General features: G+C 44.1%; 1 protein-coding gene across 2 annotated transcripts in view; it reads right to left on the reverse strand.

Moving 5' to 3' along the window:
* Positions 1–375: 375 nt before the first annotated feature.
* The window catches only part of LOC147430474 (uncharacterized), a 49,092-nt gene continuing 28,219 nt past the window's right edge, over positions 376–21,248 (reverse strand). For both annotated transcript variants that reach the window (XM_086493104.1, XM_086493105.1), the window contains exons 6-13: positions 3,515–3,609; positions 3,255–3,308; positions 2,976–3,119; positions 1,898–1,955; positions 1,703–1,817; positions 1,180–1,249; positions 1,031–1,102; positions 376–947 (exon numbers count right to left, since the gene is read on the reverse strand). In XM_086493104.1, the coding sequence (XP_086349230.1) occupies positions 828–947; positions 1,031–1,102; positions 1,180–1,249; positions 1,703–1,817; positions 1,898–1,955; positions 2,976–3,119; positions 3,255–3,308; positions 3,515–3,609 (728 nt within the window). In that variant the 3' untranslated portion in view covers positions 376–827. The remainder of the gene's footprint in view (positions 948–1,030; positions 1,103–1,179; positions 1,250–1,702; positions 1,818–1,897; positions 1,956–2,975; positions 3,120–3,254; positions 3,309–3,514; positions 3,610–21,248) is intronic.

The following is a 21,248-nucleotide window of genomic DNA, read 5'->3' on the forward strand; positions in this document are numbered from 1 at the left end:
AAGCTGAAAAAGAAAGTGCAATATGCATTGCAACAGACACACTGACAAAAAGAGCACATACACTCTTTAAAATTTTTGTTTGAAATTTGTCGCACTTTGTCACCAAGGCAAGTGAAATCCATGAAGGCATCTTTGCATAAGAATGCACATTGTTTAAGCCTAACAAAAACAAGACTTCAATCATTGACGTACAAAATGACTTCACCCCAAGAACACTTCCAACAGGCACGTAATCAAGACGTAAGGTATGTACTTCTCTATAGTGATGAAATTTTTAGGTGCATATCAAAATGTACCATTTTCTTTTACAACTAAAATCCTAATGTACGTCAACATTTACATAGCTATACCCATCGCATTAGATGTGATCCCAGGTTTCACACTTTTAAACACGCCCTTACCACTTAAAAATCATCAAAATCCCCTTACCACGTACCATATGGATGTACCTTGGTACTGTAAGGACTAGTATGTACGTACACATACAACCTTGTTTCCAAATACATTGCATGGCTACAATTTGGATCAAACTGGTGGTGTGTCCGACCTTGGCAAGAGCGAAAGTTTTTCTTTTTTTATATTTGTAAGTTATGTGTGACTTGCACCTTTCTGGCAATTGATACTACAAAAAATCCATATGCCACCATACAAGGGGGATGCTTCTGAGCTCCGCCATCATTGAGAATGACTTTTTCATTTCACAGAATATTTTTCTTTGCTCAGCCCACGTCGAGAATGAGAAATGATTTACAGGGTTACCAAACACATGCTCGAACTTGGTGGTTGAGAAAATATGCCACTGACATTTGCCAGTTGGGACGTTATCCCTAGGGGGGCACGTGGTCAGCCTGGATTGTCGAGAAGACAGCATTTTGCGATGATGTCGGCTTACAATTAACATGAATTTGCTGAGGGAAGTCGACACGAACACTTGAAAATTTGTAGACCTGTAATTGAATTAAGATACATAAGTTAGCTACCCATCAGGACAACGTAATCCATCCTAAACCACTTGTATAAATTGTGCAACCTTGTTGTCCCAAAATACTTCAAAATGACGAAATAAGGGCTCAAACAAGGTGATTGAATCTCCCTCCTTGATCTGCAGGTAAATTGAGAATGCTATAATCTACCATAACATCAAATTGTGCAAGGTGAAAAAAAAAATGATCTGCTCACCACTCCCTCGCGCAAAGCATAAATCGACAGTACAAAGTAACTTCCTTCAGAATCCACTAAAAGGTAAAACCTGCAACCACAGAAGGTTGATTCAACACCACCATGTTTGACTAGAAAAATATACCTTACTGACAAGTTAATACAAAAAGGGAAAACATGTTAAACATGCTCCATGAGTTTCATAAAACTCATACAGACAGACTCGGTTAAAAATTGTCAGTAATCATTGTGTAAGTCTTTGCCTAGGCAGACCATTCAAGTATCTTTCAACCCCACACCATAGTCCCTGTTTATTATGGCCAATTCTGTTACGGAAACAGAGACCCAAACTATTATGCTGCAATGAAAAATTCGAAGTATAAGGTATGGGCTACGAACTTCGGATATGTTTTCTTTTTCAGTATCAGCTGCAGGAACAAAAACTCCCCTCGTTTCAATCAGTTACCAAACACAAAAATCAAAACAACTCAAATGAAAGACGATTAAGATCCATCGAAGTTTGTATCTGATCAATGAAACTCACAATGGGACCGGATTGTCATGCCGTATCGACAAAACGGCTTTGCACAGCACCACAATTCCTTTGTTCAAACCCTCTTGCAGCACCATCACGTTCATTTGTTTTAGCTTATCCGGAGCTGCTAGTGGAAGGTAGACAAATAAAAAGTTGTTGCAACTGATGTTTGTAAAAATAAGTCAAAACAGGTAATGATTGCACCATTTTCAAGGTGCAAAGTGGACACGAGGCTTGCAAGCTTCTTCGCCTTAAGTCTACCCTGCACAGTGAATTCCAAAGGAGATAATGTAACCAGAAAGTTAAACGCTCTGTTGGTTAGCTGCCTACAAATGTAACTTAGAAATGGAACCTATGTGTGTTTCGGTTACATATGGCTTGTTTAACCTATTTTCTTACAAAATATTACCTTTGTAAGCTTTATCCAACAAGGTGGAGATGTTCGTGGTGTTCGGTGTGTACATACTACAGAACGGTATGATGGAGTTCACAACATTCAGGAATTTAATGCAAGGGCTACAGTCATGGAGTCTAGCACCCAAACCCACCTAAAGCACAAGTTTTAACCAAAGATTAATGTCTCTTCTCAGTTGTTTCAAAGACACATACAAACTTCTTGAAAAGACCATTGGTGCTGTTGACTTCTAAATGTGTTGCATGCATGAGCATTGCACTGTTGACAGAAAATTGCTCCCCTTATTATGCTTGCTGAATCTTTTCTCTGTTCCCTAAGTCTCTAAGAGTCAACTCTTACTCCAAAGAATTACTTTGTGCATCTCATGACAGCTAGCACTAGCCCCAACAATTGAAAATAAATGCTCTATCCAATGTCTAGCTTTTACCAAAGAGGATAATCATCAAAAAGACTACTCAAGCGAGTTGTAAATTTCCGATTTGGAGTACTGTGACTACAATCTTGTATGCCAGAGAAGATTATTGGTTCCACATTTTAAACATGGCCATGTGGAACTTCAAACACAGATCCTACCTCGGCTATGGACTAACCTTTCTGTCAAGAATTACAAAAACTTTGGAAACTTAAAAAAGGCTAAGGTGTGGAAAAAAGAAAGAAGGCGATCTGGGCTAACCCTGGCAAAGAGTAAACATATAAGAGCACCACCATGTCATCCCCCTTGAAACAACATTAGCAACTAACAGCTAATTGACAAATCGTCAACAAATAGCACTATTTTTGAACTGCTTGTTGGAAACAGAAACAGTTTGTGATCTGTTTTCAACCACAGATATGGTAAAGAAGTTCAAAGATTGCCACTGTGCTTACCTTGTTTACCATTGCATCCTCTAGTTTTGCGAGCAGCTTCACCAGCTTCTCAACCTCCTCATCCGCATGAAGCCCTGGATCTCTTAAAGCTGCTGCTTGGAAGCCTTTCAAAGCACGCTCATAATCTTCTAGATACCGGTTCACCTACAGCAATTCGTTTCACAAATTACATCTTTCACCACATTGAAGATTTAAAATGAGAGAGGAAAAATCCCATGACACCCAGGATGGATGAGCACAACAAAAAATTAGTTGAATTTTTTTTTTACGGAGGCTTACAGTGGCACAATTGAAATAAAGATCTGGATTTGAGTTCGCCAACTCATCCTTCTCCTGTAGATAATAAGGCCAAGCAAAACTTGAGTAAAAATCGTAAATATAGAAGCACGTTCCAAGTTTGAACACCCTTAGAATCTTTTAAGTTGATTATGAAATAACTCGCTTCTAAGAAATGCATCCTTAGCTGGCCCATGACAGGCTGCTGTGAGAAGATAGAATAACACACTGTTTACTTGTATGTACCAGAAAAGATAACATACTGCATTCTGATATGCTTTCAAAGACCGGCGGAGCTTGTTTTGATCCCAAGTTCCCGTGACAAAGAAGCTCATTAGGTAGGCATTTCCTAACGTATCTGCAAGCAGTTACCAACAGTGGTAGTTGAGAAAACAGACAACATAGACTGCGAATCAAAAGTTACATGCACTACAATGCCAGACTGACTTAAAATTTACAACAAAAAAGATGCTATCTGTAACAAACTTGGACACTCCAAGTCAAGATTCTATCACGACACAGCAGAGATTCACTTCAAAACAGTTCACAATTCACACTTGAGTCGACACGGCCCGGCGTAGTTCCGTGTAAAGAGGTATTGGCACCAAAGACTGGCGCCCCTTTCGGTATTTCTTTTTATTTTAATCTTCGAGCAAAGTACAACTCCCGTGGGTGCTCACTCTCAGACTCTACGTCCAGATGCTCTGCAGAGGGAGCCCCCTTGGGTTCTTTATAAAGGTTACAAGGGATGCTAAAAGCAGAGCCCTAGAAGCTTCAAAAATCAAAAGCTTCATTAAGCAATGCCTCTAAACTAGGCTTAAAATAAAGCAAGTTTCCCCAAAAGCTCCTCAACAATTGCGTAGGCTTCTTTTAGCTGCTTTTCCCCAGCGCAAAACGCGGAATTCCGTACAGCATGCCACGTCATCCAGCTTTCGCAAATTACGCCGCAATTTCCGGAAATAGCCGTATTGCAACGTCAGCATTTTCAGCGTGAAATCCGGGACTGCTGCCACGTCAGCCAAGGTGTGTGTGGTATCTCCTGCCCAAATGGCTATACCACGTCACCGGTTTGTGACATACCCCCCTCTTGAAAGTATTGTAATCGCCCTCGATTACGCCTGCAAAACCGACAAAAGCCATAAACTCTCTTGGCAGACACTGACTGTTAGTACCGACACACTAGGAACACACATCTAGCACATGTACCAATCGACAGTCACATCACACGACATCATAGGACATCACATGACAAATCACACTCAAAATTCATTCGGATCTCAGATCATGATTTATCGGCAACTTATTTAGCAATCGCATCTGGATTCACTCGGGACCTCATAAATGCCCGATTGACTAATTCTTATTGCAACCATGTCTATCGAGATCGTTCAGACCAAGATGCTGCAGTCATTTCGTCTATCAGTTCCTGCACTTAAACAAGTCAAGTACAAGTCAGTATCATGTTCGGGAGTTCCAATTCATAAAGTCATTCAACAGAATACTGTCAGCTCACAGTATCCCTGAAACTCAAAAGAGACATCAGTGACTTCAGTATCAAAATCGAGGCAATTTGTTGACAAAGGAGCGGAGCGACTCCCCTCTTGTGCATACCCACTGCACCAGATTCTGCCCAAGTTGAGTTCGGGGTTCCATTTAGAATAGACTACGCTAAACCAAATGCTTTGAGGTAAAGATTCACAATCTGAGGAGTATCTACCAAGTGTTCCTCCTCCATTCACTTCGCATCCAATGCGGAGCAGGTCTTGAATTTAACCAAGAACCGTCTAATCGCTTTACCTTCTTTCTTTCTGTGCCAATATCTGTTCTGGAACGAGTAGCCCCTCGTTTTCTTCCACTTCAGGTTGCTCATGGCATCATCCGGCACATCGCCTTCAAAAGGCTTCAAGAGACACATGAAAAACATTGTGAAATCTCCACGTATCGGGCACTTCAGTCCAAAGGAGACATCATTTATCTTTTCGTAAAAACTGGAAAGGTCCATAGTATCTCATGCTAAGCTTTCGAGAAAGCCGCTCCTTTCCCTTTTTCTTTCTTAGGTGTGCCTTCCCAAAATGTAAGAGCACCCAATCGTTCTCCTTCAATTTTAAATCACGACTATGTCGATCTACTGCCTTTTTTTGAGATTTCTCCAAAGCCTTCCGGACCAAGTCCCTATCCCTCGTGAAACTGGTCGGCTTTAAAGAAAAATCTTATCTTTCGTACTAAGGAAGGGTGGAACCAATGTAGAAAATTCAATTATCTCAAATGGCACCTGCCCCATCAAAGAGTCAACCGTGTTTCTGTAGGCATATTTCACCAAAGGTAAAAAGCCCTTTTTCCATGAAGTCTTCAGATTCAAAGAAAAAGACGTCAACAAATCCAGTACCACTGAATTAACAATCTCTAATTGCCCGTCAGTCTGCAGGTGGAACGATGACGAGAACTGCAACCGTGTGCCAATGTTCTCCCACATAGCCTTCCAAAACAAACTCGTGAACCTGGGGTATCTGTCCGAGACAATTGTCTCAAGCAAATTGTCTCAAGCATGCGATGTAATCTGAATATCTGGGCAATAAACAATCGTGCCCACGATGCGTTTTTGGGAGATCAAAAATGAAATCCATTGCAATACTTTCCCAGGGGCGGGCGTGTATGGGTAAAGGCTGTAACAATCCCAGTGCTTTATGCCTGTCAAAACTTGACCTTTTGGCATACCAAGCAATTGCGCATGAAATTGTCAACGTCCTTGAGTCTCGGCCAAAAGAAGTATCTCTCTACACCTTTCAAGGTGGTAGCAATGCCGCAGTGACCCGTAAAAGGCGGACAATGACATTCGGTTATAACCTTTTCCCTCAACGGCTGTGTAACGCACAACATGGCTTTCTTCATCAAGTAGCGATCCCGAATGGAATATCCTGCTACTATCTTCCCATTCCGTATCTGAGTGAAAATATCTGCAAAATCTGTATTTGTGGCATATTGATCGACCATATCCTCGAAGCTCCTATGATGTACCATGGAAATAGCCAGAACCAACGGCTTCCGGGACAAAGCATCTGCCATTAAATTCTTCTCTCTCTGCACATGGACAATCTGGAAGTGAAACTGTGACAAGATATTCGCCCACCGCATCTGCTTTTCCGATAGCTGCTTCTGTGACAAGAAGTAGCGTAAACTCTGACGGTCTGTGAAGACAGTAAAATCCGCTCCGAGTAGGTAATGTCACCACTGAGTAAGAGCATGGATAACCGCCAAAAGCTCTTTCTCATAAATCTGTGCTGTCAATTCCGGCCTTGAAAACAATCGGCTTTCGTAGGCAATGACATGGCCTTCTTGCATTAAGACCGCACCAAGACTACGACCACAAGCATCACAATATACGTCAAATGACTTCTGCAAGTGCGGCAAAGTCAAAACGGGTCATGTAGTCAATTTCTCTTTCAATGTCTGAAAGGGAATCACCTTTGTGGATCCCCACGAGAAAGGGACTCCTTACTGCGTCAACATATATAAAGGGGAAGCAACCTCTGCAAACTTTCGCAAACTTTCTAATGAACCGCATGTAGTACGAACACAAGCCCAAGAAGCTTCTAACTTCATGGACATTCTTCAAATCGGGCCAATCATGGATAGTCTCTATCTTGGACGGGTCCATCTGCACTTCTGCTGTTGAGACAATGTGTCCCAAAAAGTGTATCGCTGGTAGGAAAAATTCACTTTTCTTCGCATTAATCACCAACTTGTGATCTCGTAATGCCTGAAAGACTTGTAGCAGATGTTCTCTATGTTCTGCCTCATCCTTGGAGAAAACAATGATGTCGTCAAAGAAAGTGCTAACAAATAGTCTGTACTCTCGAAATATTATGTCCATCATCCGGTTAAATGTCACAGGAGCATTGGTTAGGCCAAAAGGCATCACCAAAAATCCAAAAGTCGTCCAAAAAGCTATCTTGTAGACATCTCCCGGCGCGATTCGGATTTGATGATATCCGCTCTTCAAATCGATTCTGCTAAAACACAAGGATTCCTGTAGTCGGTCAAGAATATCATCCATCCTGGGAATCGGAAATCTGTTCTTGATGGTAATTTTATTGAGAGCTCTATAATCGATGCACATTCTCCAAGATCCGTCTTTCTTCAAAACGAACACTAAAAAGCAATACGTTGAAGTACTAGTCTGGACAAGACCCTTTTCCAAGAGGTCTTTCACTTGGTTCATAATTTCTTCGTTCTGGGCTCGGCTCACACGGTAAGGTGGCTGGTTCGGTGGTGTGCTTCCAGGTATCAGATCAATGGTATGATCCTCAGGACGAGCTGGTGGTAACTCACCTGGCAAGCCCTCAGAAAAGCAATCGGCATGAGTGTGGAGAAAATCTTGGCGTTCTTTTTCTCTGTCAAAACATATTCGACCTTCAATCATCAGTCAGTTCTCTCCAGAAAATCGAGGAAAGAAGCTGAATTTCGTCAAGTACAATCTCTGTGCCCTTTATTTGTCAAAGTCACTTTCTCAGCCCGAGAGTCAACCACGGCATTGTTCGTATGGTACCAAGGGATTTCGAGGAGGACGTCACAACCTCCCAAGGGCATTACGTAGAAGTCCTCGTGCCCTAAACACCCCTGACATTGCAAACGAAGTTTGCCAATGATCGGTTGTAATGGCATCATCCCGTCCAGGTGCCGCTAGAACTACCTCCGCCTGTGGCCTGAGCCTGTCGGGCGTAATCCCAAATTGAGCCGCCAATTCAAGTGAAAAGAAGTTGGCCTTAGCTCCTCCATCAAAGAAAAATGAGGGCTTCCTGTTCTTTGACTTTGCCCTAGGTGCGGCAACGCTTGTACTTTCATTCATCTGATTCGGTTTGGGCCCCACGCAATGTGGTACCAGTTGTGTTTTCATCTGCCTTTTCTGCCACATTCCTCTACTGCTCTAGAACTCTCTAGCCTGTCTGCAGTTCGTTCTTGCTGTGCCTTTTTGGGGCACTTTGCGGAGATGTGCCCATGTTCCCCGCATCCAAAACACTTTCCCTCTTTGAGATAGATACCCCTTTCTCTAAGAGTCTGTTGGGGACATGTATCATTCTTTTCGTTGTTCAGGGAACTCTTTCTCGTTCTACTTTCATTGTGAGAGGTCTGTTGGGTTCTCTAAGTCAAGATCTAATCAGTGGGGTAAGTCAAATTTCCCAAATGTATCGCAAAAACCCCGTTTCACATGACCAATCAATTCTTCAAAAGAATTCAACTTCTGTTCCAAGCAGTAGTCTCGGATCTTTGTAGGAAGTCCGCGGCAAAACTGCTCAATCTATTCCTTAAACAAGACCTTCATAAATGAAGAGGCTGGTAGAAAAGAGTTCCAAAATCTCTCGCAATAAGCGTCCAAAGAATCTCCCTTGGTCATCCGAGATGCTTCCAAGGAATTCGTATATCTCGTTGGTGAAGGAGTACGAGCGGAAGTGCGACGCGAGAGAGAGTGCGAGAAGAAGAGCACGACGATATGGTAAACTCGCTCTGTTGTAATGTGTAGAGCATAGTGAGTTCTTATTAGGTTTTTACAAAAGAATATGTGTACATACCTGGCGGCCCGCCCACTTACCTGGGCGACCACATTGGGCTTTATACCCCAACAACCTCCCACTTAAAAGTCCAATGTGGTACTTTAAGTGTGAGAGAAGCTAATATACAAGAGATGTAGAGAAGTGATGTACTACCCTACACCTAACTGCTTGCGAAAATACGCAAAGCTCTCTGAGGGAAGTCCTTTTGTAAGTAGATAATCAGGATTTTCTGTGGTGTGAACTTTGACAAGTTGAATTTGCTTATCCTCGAGCATTTCCCTCATAAAATGATACTTCACATCCACATGCTTTGTCTTTGAGTGATAAACTGGATTGCGAGCCAATTGTATAGCACTCTGACTATCACAATATAACACAGACATCTCTTCTTTGATTCCCAAATCTGTTACTAGTTGATTAAGCCAAATTGATTCTTTGCATGCCTCTGATGCTGCAACATATTCAGCCTCTGTAGTAGACTGAGTAACACAATCTTGTAATCTAGAACGCCATGATACTGCTCCACCAGCCAATGTAAAGACATACCCAGACGTAGACCTTCGGTTGTCTAAGTCACCTGCATAATCTGAGTCTGTAAAACCCTTTACACTTAGCTCCTGACTCCCATAGCATATACGCATACTCTTTGTAGCTTTCAGGTATCTCAATATTCCTTTCACTGCCTCCCAATGTTTCTTGCCTAGGTTTGACATGTATAGACTTACTACTCCCACTGCAAATGCAATGTCTAGGCGAGTAGCAATCATTGCATACATCAAACTAACCACTGCAGACGCATATGAAATCTTATCCATTGCAACCTGTTCTTCCTCAGACACAGGACAATCTTGTTTGCTAAGTTTCACATATGGTGGCAATGGAACACTCAATGCCTTTCCCTTCTCCATATTGAAACGTTGCAAAACCTTGTCAATATACTCTGTTTGAGATAACCAAATCAACTTCTTTGATCTCTCTCTCAATGAGCATACCAAGTATATGACTTGCCTCACCGATGTCTTTCATGTCAAACGATTTTGCCATCTTTGACTTCAAAGCTGAAATTTCTTCCAAGTGCTTGCCAGCAATCAACATGTCATCCACATACAAAATAAGGATCACCCAACTGCCATCCTTAGCCTTCTTTGTATATAGACAGTGATCGAACTCACTACGTTTGTAGCCTTGAGAAAGCATAAACTTGTGGAACTTATGGTACCATGCCCTCGGTGATTGTTTTAAGCCATAAAGAATCTTTAACAACTGGCATACCAAATCTTCCTTGCCTTTTTCAACAAACCCTTCTGGCTGCTGCATGTAAATTTCCACATCTAAATCACCATGCAAGAACGTTGTCTTGACATCCATTTGGTGCAACACCAAATCTAATATGGCAACCAATGCAAGAAAGCATCTCAATGTAGTCATCTTGACCACCGGAGAGAAGACTTCATCAAAGTCAATGCCTTGTTCTTGCTTAAAGCCCTTGGCAACAAGCCTTGCTTTGTACTTTGGCTGACTATCATGAGCGGTGATCTTATACCTGTAAACCCATTTACAAGGTAGAGCCTTTTTGCCCTGTGGTAATTAACTAGCTTCTATGTCTGGTTTTTATGCAGAGCTGTCATCTCTGACTGCATGGCCAATTGCCAATTCCCGGAGTCCTTCATTTGCACTGCTTCCTTGTAACATGAAGGCTCATTGCAATCAGTCAACATGACATAGTTCATAGATGGAACAAACCGATCAGGAGGTCGCGTGATACGTCCAGATTTACGCAAAATAGGTAGCTCAGGCTCAGCCACAACAACCTGTGGTTCCACTCTATCCTGTCCTTGCTCCTCTTGAGCCCTGACATTTTGTCTTGCACGTGCAGGTCCATCTTCTTGGAAGACAACTCTTCTAATCTCCTCAACCCTCTCTGGTTTAGAATGATATTTGGCTTCATTAAAGTGAACATCATTGCTGCGGATAACCTTTCTGGATTCGGGATCCCAAAGTCTGTACCCCATCTCACCAGAATTACCATAGCCTAGAAAGATGCACTTTCTACTGTTTGGCTCAAGTTTGTTCCTAAATTCCTTTGGAAAGTGAGTATATGCCTCACAGCCAAAGACTCTGAGATGCTTGTATGAGGGCACCTTGCCTGACCATACCATCTCTGCCACTGAATCCTTCTGCAAAACCTTGCTAGGAGATCTATTTATAAGATGAACAGCTGTTGATACAGCTTCAGCCCAAAACCCATTTGGCAGCTGTGCATTAGACAACATACTTCTGACCTTCTCTTGTATGGTCCTATTCATCCTCTCAGCAACACTATTTTAAGGAGGATTGTAAGGAGCAGTATGTTCACGTTTTATACCTTTTAAATCACAAAAGTCCTGAAAGGCCTTTGAAACATACTCTCCACAAGTGTCACAAACCTTTTGAAAACACTAAACGCTTCATCCTTGTGCTTGAGAAAGTAAACCCATACTTTCCTCGAGTAATCATCTATAAATGTCATAAAGCAAGAAGCTCCCCCTAGAGATAGGTTAGGCATAGGTCCACACAAATCACTATGAACAAGTGCCAACTGTGTATCTCTTCTACTGCTTCTATGCTTATGTGGCTACTGTGTTTGCTTACCATACAGACAATGTTCACAGAATTCAAAATCATTAAATGAAAAACCAGGCAAATAACTAGAACGAGACAAGATTTCCATTCCCTTCTTGGACATATGTCCTAACCGGCTATGCCACAAAGAAACGTTCGGTTGCTCGGTTACATGATTACATTTTTAGAGACATTTGATACATAAATCATGTAAAGTCCTCCAGACTTTACTCCATGTGCTACTGTCATAGAACCCCTGGATATCTTCCACATGTTCTGTCCAAAAGTGGTGACGTAGCCAGCATTATCAAGTAAACCTGTGCTGATCAAGCTCTTTGTAATTGCGGGAACATGTCTCACATTCTTCAGCGTGAAAGAAGAGCCATTCTGAAACTTCAATTGAACATCTCCAACACCTAAGATCTCACATGTCTACCCATTGCCTAGCCGAACATGATCTTTAGTGGTCACATAAGAGGTAAACCACTCCTTGTTTGGACACACATGAAGTGATGCCCCTGAGTCTATAATCCAGTCACTCAGTGCATGTCCATCAGATGCTGTAAGAAGAGCTGAGTCCATTGTATTCTTCAAGAAGTAGATGTCTCCTTACACTAGACTATCATCCTCTGCAACAGTGTTTGTCACATTTATTTCTTGAATCTTCATTGAGGACTTGTTCTTCTCACCATGGTCTTCAGCTTTCTCTTTGCCTTTTTCTGCTTTCCATTCTCTGCAGTCTCTTTTCATGTGACCCTTCTTGCCACAATGGTAGCATTCTATGTCACTCTTGCCTTTAGCACTGCGGGACTTGCTACGAGACTGATTCCTCTTTCCACCTTTGTACTTTTCTTTGGTCCTTCCCCTGACAACTAAGGCTGTTCCTTTGCCTTTGTCCATTGTCTTTCTATTGGTTTCTTCGGTAAGCAGACTGCCTTCTACACCTGCTATGGTCAAACCATCTGGAGATGCATAATTACTCAAAGCTGTGAGAAAAGTGTCCCAACTTTCCGGCAATGTGATCAACAAGAACATAGCTCTAACAGGTTCATCAAACTTGACACCTTGAGCTGACAACTGACTCTAGATGGTGTTGAATTCATTCAGATGATTGGACATAGGTGTCCCTTCTTTCATCTTCAAGTCAACAAGCTTCTTAAGCCAGTATACCTGTGAAGCTGCACTCTGCTTCTGATAAAGATCACTCAGCTTTGTCCATGCTTCATAAGCCGACATCTCGTCTACTACATTGAAGTCAACATAATGGTAGTAAGTGTCAATTCATAATGTCAACATAATGGTAGTAAGTGCCAATTCATCCATTTCGCTCCATTCATCTTCGTCCATATCTTCTGGTTTTATCCCCTTGAGCTTTATAGGTTTTATCTGCTTCTCTTGTGCCAACACGTGCCAAATCTGCTTCTTCCACAATGGGAAATTGGTTCCATCCAGCTTCTTGATATTGTAAAGAGGAGTGTCCTGTGATCCAGCCATAGCTACGCTTCACAATAGTTTACTTTCCTAGGAAAAATTCGGCCGAGTTTCCCCTGTAAACTGACCTCTGAACCAATATCAACCTGTCAAATGAACCAAGAAAGCTTCAGATTCTGCAAAAATTTCGGTAAAGTCTCCTTTGTAAAATGGCTATGGTGTACTCAAAAACAAACAAAAAACAGCTCCAAAGACCACTCTCTCTAACACTGTAAGCTGTGGGTAAACCTGTCCTGCACCTGTACTATCTCTCACTATCCTGTCACTGTCCTATAAGCATAGACTGCGACAATGCCTCAACGGCAGTGAAGCAAAGATGCAATCCCAACTGTCTAACTCACAGTCAATACATCCTAGCTGCCTATCTGAGGGTGCTCGAGGGATCGCTCCAAGACCTGTATCACCGAAAGGATCTCAACATTCGAGAATCCCCCAGCTCAATAAAACCTCACTCGACTCTCAACAAAGGCTGCATTAAATTTGACAATACATAGACTTCCCACAAAGTCATACATCCACAAATTTCCCACTGTATGTTGTAATCGCTGCGGCGGTTGTTTGCTGCGTGACTCATAGCCAACAAACCCTCAACAGACATACATCATCTCTGACAATACATCCCATGTGGAAGTCAGAGTTACCGAGGAACGGCATTTTAGGGCCTTGGAACGCCGGAACGACGTTCCGGCCGGCTGGAGGTTTCTGGAACGCGTCGGAACGGAACGGCGTTCCGGCTGAAAGCTGTCATCGGAATGGGACCACCGGAACGGACTGGAACGGGCCGGAATGGCCCCAACGGCAGTTTTCAGCAGTGAAAAAAGTATATAATGCCCCCCTCCTCCCCCATTCTTCACACACTCATCAAGCCTCAAGGCCCATTCTCCCTTGCTTGAGCCTTGCTCTCAACTCTCAAGCCAAGCTCATCCTTCCTAGCTTGCTCTCAACTCTCAAGCCATAGTGTGGCGCCGCGGCATGCCTCAAGGCTCAAGCTCTCAACCTCTCTCTCTCTTGGGCTAACTTCTAAGTTCTAACCCTCAACTTTCAAGGCTCAAGGCTCAAGCTCTTTTTCAAGCTCTCACGGAATCAAGCGGCAAGCCTCTCTCTCTCAAGCCCTCTCTCTCTCTCAAAGTTCAAGATCAAGCTCTCTCTTTCACGGATAATCCATCATCCATGGCCTCTTCTTCTCGTTCAACCCCCTCCGTTCATGCGGGCAACACTCAAAAGGCGAAGGAATGGTCGTGGTGGGATGAAGTGACCTCGGAGGGCACCTTGTCGGCGGCGGGAGGTTCTCGTGCATGGGGATGCAAGCTATGCTCTTACACGCGGAAAGGGGAGCATGACAAAGTGAGGGCACCCTTTCTTCGAGTGCCGGGACATGAGGTGAAATTTTGTGCCAACGTAACCATCGAGAAGAGGAAGGAGCTCGAGGAAAAGGATCGGCAATTCAACCATAAAGCCAAGCCAGCACGCAAAGGTATTGATCCAAAGACCCTCATTTTCCCTTCTTCCTCTCTACCCGGTGTAGGTGTTGGTGCATCTTCAAAAGGTCCAATTCGTCGCCAAAAGACCCTTGCCACCTCTTGGGACCCAAAGAAGAAGGAAGAGGTGGATGCGGCCGTGGCCCGATTCTTCTATCACGACCATATCCCATTTGTCGCAGCGAGGTATGTTCATTGTTTTATGATTCATCAATCTTCACTCTCATTTCTTCCGTTATCGTCGTTTCCACTTTTTTGATACTAACCTCTTCTATGTTTGATCGAAATAGGTCGGAGTATTGGAAGTCATGGTGCAACGGATAGGAGAGTATGGCACCGGCTATGTGCCGCCATCTTCAGAGGCTCTCCGAACCACCTTGCTCGATCGAGAGAAGGCTATCGTGGAGCAAGCAACCCTCAACATTCAGCGTCTTTGGGCAAAACATGGCGTTTCCCTCATTGCTGACGGGTGGAGCGATACAAGGAAGAGATCTATCCATGGTCTCGTCGCATACTCCAGTGGAGAGATGTACTTTGTGCACTCTCATGATGCCACTGAGAGTGGCAAGTCCGCCGATGTCCTCTCTGCAGAGTGGACAGCGGCCATAGAAACCATCGGTGAGCAACACGTGGTGGCCTTTGTCACAGATGGGGAGGCATCAAACAGGGCAGCAGCAGCTATCATAGAGGGCCACTATCTGCATGTGACAGTGTGCTTTTGCATGGCACACTGCTTGAACAACCTTCTAAAAGACATCGGCAAGCTAGACTGGATTGCTCCAGTCATTGCTGATGCAGTGAAGATGGTTATTTCATCAACAATCACAACTTGGTTCGGAGTGAGTACCTCAAGAGGTCGGGCGGCAAAGTGCTTCTAAAGTATTCAGATACCCGCTTCGCATTCAACTTTCTTCTTGTACGCAGGCTATCTGAATGTCAAAATGCGGTCCGACAGGTCTTCATCAGTGATGAGTTCACCACCTCCCCCTATGCAAAGACAGTTGCAAGGATTTTGTGCAAGGATAAGGCAGAGGATCTTGAGTTCTGGAAGGAGCTCAAGAGTCTAGATGCACAGGTAAAACCGGTGGTTCATTTGCTTCGAGTTCTGGATGGCATGGATCCTTGCATTGGCAAGATTTATGAGGCAATGGACCGCATGATTGAGCAGCTTGCACAGCTTGAGCCGAACGCAGAGCGATATGAGGAGATCCATGCGCTTTGCAGCTCGAGGTGGAATTCATATGCCTCTCCTTTACACGGGGCAGCGTACATGGTGGATCCAGAGTTCCAAGGTGCAGGGCAAGAGATAGATAGGGAAGTCATGAACCAATTTACAGAGATCTTAAACAAGATGGTTCTAGACAGAGATGGGCGACGCATTGTCAGAGATCAGCTGAGACAGTACAGAGAGATGCGGGGGTCATTTGGCAGTCTAGATGCTCAGATTGATCGCAGGAAAATAGGTTCAGTGCTTTGGTGGGAGGACTATGGCTATGATGGCCCTGAGCTTTAGAGATTGGCGATCCGTATTCTCAGCCAGTCAGTTAGTACCTCATGCTTGGAGCAATTGTGGAGTACCTTTAGCCACATTGCTTCCAAGAAGAGAAATCGTCTTGGAGTGGAGAAGGCTAATGATCTTGTCTTCGTCAGCGCAAATTTGAAAATGCTTTGCAAGAGTACAGACAAACAGACAGATCCTTTTACACAGTGGGAGATGGAGCAAGAGGCTTCTCAGGCGGGTGGAGATGCACATCCACCAACACCAGGTACTTCATCTGTGGCTGAGATCAAGCCGGACCTAGACCTCGATGATGAGGAATGGGAGGATGTGCATGATTTATAGCCGGCTACTACGGATTGGGAGGCCTCTCAGGCTGGTGGCTCTTGAGTCTTGAGTCTTGAGTCTTTGCCATTTATCCACCTTTTTGTATGGCTGCTTGAGCCTTGCCCTCTTTGCCATTTGTAGCTACTAGCATCTTTATGGTATTTGTCACCTTCAGTCTTTTGGTATTGTGGTCACTGAAGTCTGGTTTGAACTTTGCCCCCCTTTGGTTTTTTTGTAGCACCTTGGCCGCTGGCGGCCCTTGAGGCTAGTTACTATGTTAGCCATAATTAATTCCAAAGTGTTATCTCTGACTACTACTCTTGCAATTATTTGAGAGCGTTGTGTATGTACTATGGGCATTGTGTTTGCTCATTGTTGTTCATCTGGCTATGTACTCTGGGCGCCTCACATCCCAATCAAGTCATAATAAGGTTAAATGGTCTTCGAATCGTGTTTTTTGTGGGTATTAGAGTCAAAGGACTCTAATACTACTTGTATTCAAACACATAACGCTAAAAAAATTAATATTTGGGTGTTTTTTTAGCCTGCCGTTCCGCGCCGTTCCCGTTCCGGGCCCATTCCCGTTCCCCCGTTCCGCAGGGAGGCCCGTCGCCGTTCCCGTTCCGCGTTCCGGGTAACTCTGGTGGAAGTACCTGCAATGTCAGGATGAAATCTGGAATATCAAGCAGCAAACACAAGCTACCTGATGAACTAATGGATGTCGCCTACAGTCTGTGTGTAGATGTGCCCGTGTCGTATGCGACACGCCTCCAAGTACTGTGAGCCATCCTTCGATGTGTAGACAGCCACAAATCAACACTCCGGTAGTGCCGATATCCTCAGCACATGCAGTCGTAGGCCGAAACCCCAAATTTGCAGAGTCGGATCCGCACCCGCCTAGACCACGTAGTCGAAAATGGCCTGCGCAAAACTTTGTCGAAGCCGAACAGTGGCCGAGATGACCTCGGAATGAAATTCTGAGAACACCGAGCCCTTCGGGCTCACCCACAAGATTTGGGGCCGTGTCTTCGCCTGTCGAATCTCACTCCAATCTGAGCAGGTGACTCTAGCTTCCTGCAATGCTGCTCCGAGCTTCGATCTGAGCTCTGATACCAGTTGAAGGAGTACGAGCGGAAGTGCGACGCGAGAGAGAGTGCGAGAAGAAGAGCACGACGATATGGTGAACTCGCTCTGTTGTAATGTATAGAGCATAGTGAGTTCTTATTAGGTTTTTACAAAAGAATATGTGTACATACCTGGCGGCCCGCCCACTTACTTGGGCGACCACATTGGGCTTTATACCCCAACAGTTGGTACTCCCGAGTTAGCCAGGAAGAAATAAAAAGCCTTTCAACCATTTAACCGGAGCTTCCTTTCTCCGTAGAAGAGTGAACCACCATGTTTGAGCATCACGGGACCCAGAAGAGGATTTAAATCGACTGTCCACCTTCTTTAAATTCTTTGATCTTCTTGCTTTTTATCTTCGAGGAAGTCATGTTGGTTGGCTCAAAAAAAAATTGTTTCTTCTTTGCATAAAACATGTGATCGTCGGAGTCCGAAGTATCCGAGGATGAGTCCTCGGAAGAACTGTCAAAAACTGGACGAAATCTAGGCTTCTTTGCCTTTTTCTTGCTCTTTCTGAAGCTTTGCTTGTCCATGTCTTTCTGCGAGTACAGGTTTTGCTTTTCTACACTCGTCTGTTCACACATATGCCAATCTAGAGTTGAGGTTTGTACTCCTTTTCTGGTAAACTTGTCCGAATTTTTTTTTGCCCAAATCTTCATTCTTTTCTTCAATTCCCGCGCCTGATCTTCAACTTTTTTTTGCCTTCCCACTGAGAGGTGTCATCTCTATCAGATTCTTAACCATAAGCCATGTGTAATCTGGGATTTTTAATGGCTTTATGCCCTGTAAGACACAGCGATGAAGACGGGAGCACACCCGATGCACGATGTATGAAGGGTGGGAGTGGCTGGTAAGTCCGGGGTCAGGACACAAAATTCTTTCCCAAAAGCTGTGTGCGATGCAGGATCCTCCGTAGAAGAAGAATCTTTCTGTGCTCTGATACCACTGTAACAAACTTGGACACTCCAAGTCAAGATTCTATCACGACACAACAGAGATTCACTTCAAAACAGTTCACAGTTCATACTTAGAGTCGACACGGCCCGGTGTAGTTCCATGCCAAGAGGTATTGGTCCCAAAGACTAGCGCCCCTTTCGGTATTTCTTTTCAACATTAATCTTCGAGCAAAGTACAACTCCCACGGGTGCTCACCTCAGACTCTGCGTCTAGATACTTTGCAGAGGGAGCCCCCTTGGGTTCTTTATAAAGGTTACAAGGGATGCTAAAAGCAGAGCCCCAAAAGCTTCATTAAGCAATGCCTCTAAACTAGGCTTAAAATAAAGCAAGGTTCTCCCAAAAGCTCTTCAGCAATTGCGTAGGCTTATTTTAGCTACTTTTCCCAAGCGCAAAACGAGAAATCCGTACAACATGCCACGTCAGCCAGCTTCCACAAATTATGCCGCGATTTTTGGAAATAGCCATACTGCCACGTCAGCATTTTCAACGTGAAATCCGGGATTGCTGCCACGTCAACCGGTGTGTGTGTGGTTTCTCCTGCCCAAATGGCTATGCCACGTCACCGGTTTGTGACACTATCTTGTAAGGATGAGTTTCCCATGTCCAAGATCATGGCTAGACATGAGCAACATTTTCCCTCTTCATAGAATTTGTGTAAAAAATGTTGTATTGAGTAGATCTACTACATTAAGTGAAACTAAAAAATGGTCTTGGTTCATTTTACCATTGTATTTAGGATAGAGTCAACACTTTTTGTATCTTTTGTACTATCACAAGTTGATGACGTGGCATGGCCCTAAGTGGGGTTAGGCCCCTTCAATGGACCCGTACAATGGATAAACCAGCAGAAAACCGTATAACATGCAAGGATTCTTGATAACGTGGCATTTCCACTAAAAAGGAACTGCTTTAAGCACCCAAGAGTGGCTGAAGCAAGTCAGACAAGTTAGTAACCTCTAAATATGATGATATGGCACTTGTACGGACATCCCGAAATTTGCAGTAAATTCTGTCACGTGACACATCCAACCCTATATGTCCGCGGACAAGCTACAACATGATCAGGGTTCAGTCAATCCAATCGGTCTAGATTAGAAGTGATCTGGCACTTTTGTGAGTCTATACGTAGACCGTGCATGCCCAAACACTTAGTGTAGATGCATATCCTTTGGTTGCACACAGCATGATCGATCATAAGCATTCCCATCAGAATCCATTAGAATCAGTTAGGGGAATTTTCTAGTGAATTTAGCCTATTTACCTATTTTTAGTGCTAGTCTAGGTTTGCCAAGCTCAGCAGGCAAAGCCTATTTACCTATTTTTAGTGCTAGTCTAGGTTTGCCAAGCTCAGCAGGCAACTTCTCCAACAAGAACTTGGTGGATTTCCTCCAAGCAAGAAGAACCTTCCCCCATGCTAGCGTTTTCTTCATCAGCATCCCTGGCGTTTTCTCAACAAGACATCATCGCCCTAGCCTACAACAGCCTGGCGTTTTTGCATCCAGATACCATCGCCACAGACCCCATCCGATAGCGTTTTTGCAGAGCCACATTCCTAGCGTTTTGGGATAGCCTAGCGTTTGCAGATTTCAGCCTTTGCAGTCTTCAGCCCTGGCGATTTTCAGCAGTAGAAAGACCAGCAAGATTCAGCCCTAAGAAGTAGCAGATTCAGTCCGGAAAGACCATCAGTTTCAGCCCTTAAGAACCTCAGTTTTCAGCCCTAAAACTTGTAGATCTTCAGCGACAAAGACCTACAGAAACAACCCCCAAAATCAGCGTTTCAGCCCATAGCATTTTTGGACAGCAGATAAAGAATTGCAGATTTCAGCCCTAGTGTCGGCCTCATCATCCCCGTCGTAGTCGTCAACATAGTCTAGACTTGCATCAGTCTCATGCATCACCATTGTACCAGATTGTGTAATCATAAGTAGACCACTCTCGCCGACGAGAGTGGGGCCTTCGGAAGAGGGTTTTACAACGTTTCTGGTGTCGTATCTCTCTTCTCTCTCTATGTCTCAGTCTCATACACTTGCACGCACGGTGTCCATTCACTTTGTTTGTGATCATAGCATTCTCTCATTAAGAACGGAAGGCTCTCCCTTCCATAAGAACAAAAGGAACCTTGAGCACAGTTCGGAGCACTCATCTTGAGCAAAGCGCAAACATTCATTCCGCAACACTTAACATTGGTATTAGAGCTTTGGCAGTGTTCTGTATCACTCAAGGAAAGAACCACAAGAATCACAAGAATTTTTTTGCTTGTTGCGATCGCACGAACGAAGTTCGCTTGGGCGTGTCGATTCTTAATTGTGTTTTTGAAGAGTGACAGGAATCCCAAGAAAGAAGGGCTTGTCCAGCCTCCCCTTGTGTCTCTTTTCACTCATTGAGAGCGGACCGTGCACTTAGCGGCCGGCCAATCGACGTGAGGTGGGAAAAAGCAACCTTGGTGTGAGTGCAAGGCCGCCAAGGGGTGCGCCCGCGGAAAGGAGTAGAACTCGGGTGAAGAGAAGCCTTCTCGAACACGGTTTGCAAGCGAAAGAAAACCTGAAGACCCTCAAGAACCCAAGAACCCAAGTCCCTCGTGGACTTACGAACCAAAGATCATAGTGCATGGTCGTCACCCGAAGCGAAATGCATACTTCGCATACAGGTGATGAGCATGAGAGAGGCGACGAAGAATTTTCCCCACCAAGAGATTTTTCCGACCCTCCATCTACGCCACAAAGTGTACCAACCCCTATGGAGGCAATGGTCAAGCAGATGATGGACATGATGGCCAAACAAGAAGCAACTCGCATGAACATGATGGCCCAACAACAAGAAGCGAATCGAATTGCGTTGGCACAACAAGAAGCAAATCGCTTTGCTTTTGAGCGCGAGCGCGATGAAAGAAACGAAAGAAAAGCAGAAAGAAAGACCGAGCGTGAAGCTCAAAGAGCGGCCTTGGAGGTTGAGCGTGAGGCTCAAAGAGAAC

The sequence above is a fragment of the Adiantum capillus-veneris genome, chromosome 21 (genome assembly GCF_014529385.1).
Source record: "Adiantum capillus-veneris isolate H3 chromosome 21, ASM1452938v2, whole genome shotgun sequence".
Classification (NCBI taxonomy): domain Eukaryota; kingdom Viridiplantae; phylum Streptophyta; class Polypodiopsida; order Polypodiales; family Pteridaceae; genus Adiantum; species Adiantum capillus-veneris.